The following is a 7,174-nucleotide window of genomic DNA, read 5'->3' as shown; positions in this document are numbered from 1 at the left end:
CCGCACCTTGCTCGCCGCCTTGGCCGAGGAGCCGCCGGCGGCGCTGGAGGCGGCGGCGGCCCCGGAGCCGCCGCCCTCAGTCGGTCGCGGGGTCCCCGCGGTCGCGCCCGCCGCGTTGGAGCCGGCGTTGGAAGCGCTAGAGGCGGCAGCGGCGGCGGCGCTTCGGCTGCTCTTCTCCTTCCGCTTCTTCTTGTCCCGCTTGGCGAAGAAGTCGTCCAGGCTCCGCTCCTCGGTCTCCGCCATGGCGGCGGCCGGGCGGGGACAGGAGGGCAGCGGCGGCCCGGGCTAAGAGGTGAGCGGCGCGGCCCTCCCGCTGCTCGGCGAGCGCGGCCGCCCGGCTGCGGCTGCTGCGGCGGCTCCTGCCCGGGCCCGCCCGGCGGCCCGCGCACCCCACGCCTGACGCGGCCCGCAGGGAGCGAGGGGCTGAGGAGAGACGGGGCGGGGCCGCGCCCCTGACCGCGCACGCGCTGCCACGCCGCGGCCAATGAGCGCCGCCGACCGCTCGGGGGCGTCTCCAGAAAGGGGCGAAAGGCTCTGACGTTGAGGCGCGTGAGGACGCGCGCGCCGGGCGCGGGGAGGGCGGCGGCGAAGCGGTCGCGGATTGGCCGAGCCGGGCGGGACGGCGCGTGCGCGCTCGAGGGCCGGGCTCGCGCCGGCCCCTGCCGCCCCGCCCTTCCGCGTGCGGGCGGCGCCGGGGTCCGTGAGGGGCAGGGACGCGGTGGGCACCGGCCGGGAGGGACACGGGGCGTGCCGGGAGCGGTGTGCCCGGCAGAGCGAGGGAGGTGATCCTGCCCCTCCGCTCAGCTCTAGTGAGGCCACTTGTGGAGTGCTGTGTCCGGGTCTGGGTTGATTAGGACAAGAAGGGCGAGCTGCTGGAGAGGGTGCAGTGGGGCGGGGGGGGGCGCAAAGATGATGAGGGGACTGGAGCATCTCTTTATGAGGGCAGGCAAGACTGCAGGAGCTGGGCCTGTTCAATCTAAAGACACAGATTGGGTAGTCTCATAAATTTACATAAATGTCTCCAACGCAGGTGCCAAGAGGGTTCTGGGCTCTTTTTCGTAGTGCCCAGCAACAGGGCAAGGAGTAATGGCCATAAGCTAAATCACGAGAAACTCCACCTTAGTGTGAAGAAGAACTTTATATTGAGGATAGCAGAGCACTGGAAGAGGCTGCCTGGGGACAGTGTGGCGTCTCCCTCTCTGGAGGTATTCAGACCCCTTCTGGATGTGTTCCTCTGTCACCTCCTCTAGGTCACCCTGCCTTGGCAGCAGGTTGGATTGGATGATCTCCAGAGGCCCTTCCAACCCTGACGATTCTATGACTGAGACCAGCATAGCTCCTCTGGGAGCCTTTGGCTGCTTCCCGCATTGGGTGCAGGCCCTTTCTGTCAGGACCTATCCCAGGAGGCTGAGAGAGCTGCTGGAGCAGCCCCAGTCCTCAGCTGGTCCCTCAGGCTCGGGGCCAGCCCAGCTCCCCCCAGCCCTTGAGGAAAGGTGACATTTATTCCCATCATGGACTGTGGGGACAGAGGCACTGCCTCCCACATCTCAGTAAGGGCTGTGAACTTACCCTGTCATTGCACAGGGTGCAAGGAAGTCATTGAGCTTTCATCTTGGGTCTGTGTGGTTAAGTGAGTAAGTCTTGAAACACCACTCTGTCTAGGATGTCCAGATGCGTTGGCCTGAGCTTCCTAGCTGCTTTTCTGTCTAGGTTGAAGCCTAGGGAATATATGCTGGAAAACAAACTTCACAGCTGGTGTCTGCAGATTGTTACCTCTCACTCTGGGTACTGTAGTGACCTTTAACTGGAAAAAAACATGGGTGTTTAAAAAGTTCACTGGCTTCAAATCACGTCAAAAGCTTTAAGGCAGGACATTTGGAAAAACATCCTCAGCCTGTCATGACTCATAAATAATTACATGAAACACTGTTTCCAATTACTTACTTCTTTCATCAGCCATCTAAAGGAGATAGAAGTTCCTACTGGTAAAGTGTGAGCCCAAATGAGAATTACCCATCAAATATGTATTGATTTGTATTACAATTATATAAAAGTAGGCATGTTTGTATTCTGGAGTTATTTGGTATAATTTATGTATGTCATATTTTCACTTGAAATAACTATATATGTGTGTATTAGCATATAAATTAAAAGTTTTTCCACCCTTTGGAGGTTGACAGTCTCAACTTATGTCCATGACAATGCTGTTACTTAGTGTTTTCCTTCGGTATTTCTCAGGCTGTTTGAAAAAACAGGCAAGGTGCCATTGACGTTGCAGAAAGAGTTTAAATACACGTCTTCATGAGGTGTTGTAGCTGTGAGTAACTGAGTCACTGTAGTCAGGCATTCTGCCTTTGGGAAATGTGTTACAATCCTCCTTTTATGCGTCACCTGATGTCCTCGTATTTTTGCTACCTGTGTACTTAGAGGATTTGAGCCTGCACAGAGCAGGCCCTAGAGAGCCAAAAGCTGCAAGCATAACAATTCATTTGGTAACACCAAGAATGTCACGTGATCAGTGACACTTTCCACTTGTGATAGGAATCATTACTGAAGCAGGGAGCAAATTTGGTAGCAAATCTCATTTTTCTGTGCCTCCTGGGTACTCCCTTCCTACTGTCCCCTTCAGCTGATGGAAGGTCATGGGGAAGGTGTGACAGGGAACAGCTGGGTGTGGAAGAGTGTTTGACATTCCTGTTGTCAAAGGCCGCATTCCCTTGTGTTTGTGCTCCTTTATTTCCTGGGAAGCCAGCATACCTCCAGCACTGCCCCATGCTGGGACTTGCAGGCTCAGCACTGGTAATACCATTCTACTTAGCAGACAGTTTGTGTCCCTCAGCTTTTGTGGTAGATAATGTACTAATAATTGTGGTAGATAATGTACTGTGCCTGATTCTGTGCCGATCATTTCTTGAATTTCAGCAAGTGGTAAAATATTTTCTTTGTATTATTACAGATAGTCCCATTATCGGACTGGAGAATGTGAACCTGATGCCTTTTTGCAGCTTTTAGCATCTCTGTCACTCGTCTCTTGCAAACACAATACTGTAAGGCTGGAATGCCCAGCTCTGGATTGAAAACTTAATACCTGTCAGGAGCAGTGCACCAAGAAACATTTCAGCTGTTAAATCTGGAACAGACTCAGCAGAAATCATGGAAAACAGCAGCAACGTTTTATGCCTCAGAAGGCTTAGATCCCGATTTAAAGGCATGTCTTGGTGCTTTAAAGGAAGCATTAGTTATGCAGTTATGCTTGGATTTACCTCCCACCTCTAGTTTTATTTTTATGTAAAACTGTGAAAATGTGCTGATGCGTGGCATTTGTATTTCTGTATGAATGCATTGCTTCAGCTTTTACCATTAAGATTCCCATTGTGTAAAAAGTTAGATGCAGGAAAAAGGTAATTTTTTGTGTTTTTCTTTTCCTTTCTCAAATTCAACGTCCCTCAACACTTGCATAGAGGACACTTGGCTGAAGAATGGCTCACAGGCACGGACTGGCAGAAGTGATGTTTGTAATGCAAGGAATATATCCAGAACGCCACATAGCTGTGCCGGGAGCATGAGCTCAGCACACAGCTCCCTGCTGCACTGTGCATCACTGACCTGTGTGACCTGCCTTTGGCAAGACACAGCGCTCTGAGTGCCTCTGCTTAGGTACAGATTTACCCCCAGGACTCCGAGGACTTTGTCTCCTCCCCATACAGTGGTGCTTGCCTGGCTCTTCTCCATTCTGTAGCTATGGCAAGTCCTGCCATGGCGCTGCTCCCTGTGCGTCTTGGTGTGTTTTATAAAGCCTGAAGCGTGAAGCATGTAGGGAAAATGAAAGTGGTGCAGTGGGCACTGTTGGCTTGGAGAAACTGAAGGAAGGAAATTTGAAGTGAGTTGTGGGTGATGCAAGAGTTAGGAGCAGACTTCCATTTCCAGTCTCCCAGTGTTTCATCTTCCTTTGTACCCAATTATCTCCATTCTGTGACATGAAGGTGACAGCACTGCAAACTGCATTCACATTTGTGGAGCACAAGCAGAAGAACATTCAGTAACTCCTGGGCAGATGCCTGCTTGAAAATTGGACGTTGGAGAAGGTGCCCTTAGGACAGCAGAGCAGCTTGCAGAAAGGTTCTGGTGGAGTCCTTGTCACATCATGGGCCCACTTCTCTGTAGAAGCCTAGCCTTTGTCTAAGCTCAGAGTCTGGTGGTAGTTTCAGACCTCTACAACCAGAAGGGAGAAGTTTTATCCACCACCATTTCTCCACCACTGATTGCCATCTGAATGCAGGCACTGGTGCCAGCAGTTCATGGTGGTTTGTTAAACTATTGAATTTTAGACTGTGCCAGAGTGAAAATTACCTTAAAAATGATCTTTTAACCACAGAATCAGTATGATAGTTCTTATACTAAAATAGAAACAGCAGAATGATGGGCTAGAATACCAGTTTCTAGCTGGTGTGCTATGTTGCTGCTCAGTGTGAAATCTTAAATGAGGCAGGGGCTCACATAGAGCTAGCACCCTCTCCTTCCCCCAGGGACGCAGCAGTGTGGGTTCAGGCTGTGGTGCAGAAGAAGCTGTGCCTGGCTGGAAGGAGTATAAAGTACACATCTGGTTTGAGAGCACAGCTCATCTGACCTAGTGACTGGCTATCACCAAGGGGGTGACTGTGCTTTACAGTCTCGACTAGTTCCTCTCCACCTCCCATCCCTGTGCTGTCATTGGTACGTGTCTGTCCCTGCAGTGGCCGGATCCAGGAAACCAAGTGTCAGGAAAGTTTTCCAGCATTTTGCAGGGCTATTTTTCTGCTGATTTTGAATCTTGAGCTGTCTCCTGAGACATCGGACAGATGTTGGTGCTAACACGAGACTATGCAATGGGAATACATAGCACATGAGGGGGAGCAGAAGTGTCTTTTTGTGCAGCAGCTGGCTGTTAGATTGTATTATCTGTGCTCTCTGACTGCATCCTGAGTGTTCATAACAGCAAATGCCACAAATTCCTTCACAGGAATATAGGTGTGAGAGATACTGCAGTGGGAGATAATAAAATCTGTTTTCTGGTGCTGATTTTCTGTGGAAGACCAGTTGGAAATGTGTTCATGTGTATTTAATAAAGCAACTGCTAGACTAGAGCACAAATATAAAGCTAAATCAGTTTATGAACCTTAGTGCTTACAAATCGTTGTGAAAGCCTTTAGTCTCTCATACTCTCAATATCCCATCTCACACAGTGAAGACTGTCAGTGCTTAGACAGCATTCAGGCAGCCTGGAGGGGCTGCATAGCCAGCTAGACACCCAGAGGAGTCTGTGCAGAGAGATTTCTTCACAAGAGCTTTAGTACTCAATATGAAAGCACTTTGATTTAGAAGGGCCAGAAGTGCTACATTTGACTTTTGATGGACTATTCACAAAAATAATAATTTCTGTGGTTTTTTGGTCTTTGCTAGGAATAGAGAGAAAAGCTGCTGGAAATTCATTATTTGTGCTTAGATTCTTCCTCCTTTTCCAGAAACTTCTCTGTGCTGAAATACCTTGATGATTTTGAAAGAAACTGTTTCCATTCCAATGAATAAACATCTTAGTGTTAACCTAATTTAATTTTTTTTATGGAGTATAATGGATCATGGCATATAAAAAACTTTAAAAAAATGTTTCTTTCACATCTGAATATAACTGTAGTCTTAGAATTTCATCAGGTTTATTTCCATAAGTGACATTTATAAAGAATAGTTTCACAGTGGGATAGTCAGTTGCTTTTTATACCTGAAGCATCACTAGAAGATAGCAAATGGATCTGAATCCAGATTGTATATTGTTATGTTTTTTCAAACTCCCTCTTCACTTTCAAATCAAAGGAAGATTGTTCTCTTCTGTGTCAGGAATGAGTGGGAGGTTTTGTTCTGTTAATGCCAAAAAGTGATAATTCCTAGACACCAACCAGTTATCCCCAAGCCAAGGGTGTGTGCCATCTAATTTCTTATATCACTGTTTGTGTGTATTTTATTTCATCATCACTGCTCTTGATGGAGACTCAGCTTGGTAAGTTCTGTCTGCCCTGATGTATAAGAAGGTATTATGGCTGCTCTGAGGAACCTTCATTATATGAGAAAGAAAAAAAAAAACCACCAAACAAAAAACCCACAGAATCTGCCATCATCTGTCTTTATTTCTTTATTTTTTTTTGGTTGTTGGGTAATCTTTTAATCCAGTAATTTTTTATCAAAATCTTGCAGGTGGTATATGCCAGATGGACTTTTTGCAGAGATTAAAGGAAGGATAATTTGTCAAGCAGCTGCATCAGGAAGGATTTTTCCTGTGTGGGGGAATGTACAAGGAAAGGCATGACAACACTTGTGTCCCTATTCCTGTAATTCACTGGTGTATCACATTTAGTGAATTCAGAGAGTATTTGATTTTATCAGTCATTAAAATCTAAGTAGCTTTCTTAGCTAGTGTTTCAATTAAAAATCAAAATATCTAAAGTCTACTTCTCATACGTCCTGTATGCCATTATATTGTCTAATATGTGCCATTTCTCAGTAGTCTTTGAGTCCATTTAATGAACTGTGTTGTCACCTGGTGTCCCAATCCAACAAACATATGTATGGTTAACTTCATTGCTGTGCAGAAACTTGTGAAGGAAACCACCTGCAGCCACCTGCCTAAAATTTTTTGTGATAGGAGCTAAGGTTCATTATGTTTCTCTGAAAATGCAAGTCCCATCTTGGCATTTTATGTGACCATACTGCACATGCAATACAATTAGGTTGTCGATGTTTAAAATATAAAAGAAAGTCAAAAGTGAAAGATGGAGAAATCTTTTTCCTCGTGATGCCATCAAAATACAGGAAACAACCTAAGGTCAGCCATCAGGTTGATGCTGTGTGGATTCCTGTTCAAAAGAAGTGTGGGCAACCTGCCTTGGAGAGATGTTGATTTTAAGAAAGAGCAACCATATAAAAACAAATATAAAAATATATCAATATATCAAGAAGTATCAAATTTTCACAAACTGATACCCTGGCTTGGACTTTCAGTATACAGTAAAAGGATGTAACCTGGATGCAAGTAGAACTGCTGTTGCTCTCGTGCACCTTCAGCTTTTCCAGAAGTTTAGTCTAGACTTAAAAATGTGTTTCTAAGGTACTGTTGACATGCTTGATTAATGATTCTGCAGGTTTA

The 7,174-nt window shown here is 46.9% G+C and overlaps 1 protein-coding gene across 4 annotated transcripts in view; it reads right to left on the bottom strand.

Moving 5' to 3' along the window:
- Nucleotides 1-425, bottom strand: part of CDV3 (CDV3 homolog) — a 17,710-nt gene extending 17,285 nt beyond the window's left edge. For 2 of the 4 annotated variants that reach the window (XM_041466419.1, XM_041466421.1), the window contains exon 1: nucleotides 7-423. In XM_041466419.1, coding sequence (XP_041322353.1) covers nucleotides 7-243 — 237 coding nt within the window. In that variant the 5' untranslated portion in view covers nucleotides 244-423. Of the gene's footprint in view, nucleotides 1-6 lie in introns of all 4 variants that reach the window. The other 2 variants (XM_041466418.1, XM_041466420.1) reach the window with 2 other exon arrangements.
- Between the last annotated feature and the right edge of the window lie 6,749 nt (nucleotides 426-7,174).

This window comes from Pyrgilauda ruficollis, unplaced genomic scaffold (genome assembly GCF_017590135.1).
Source record: "Pyrgilauda ruficollis isolate IOZ18807 unplaced genomic scaffold, ASM1759013v1 scaffold2, whole genome shotgun sequence".
Classification (NCBI taxonomy): domain Eukaryota; kingdom Metazoa; phylum Chordata; class Aves; order Passeriformes; family Passeridae; genus Pyrgilauda; species Pyrgilauda ruficollis.
Note: the sequence above shows the minus strand (reverse complement) of the source record. Positions and strands in the feature narration are given on the sequence as shown.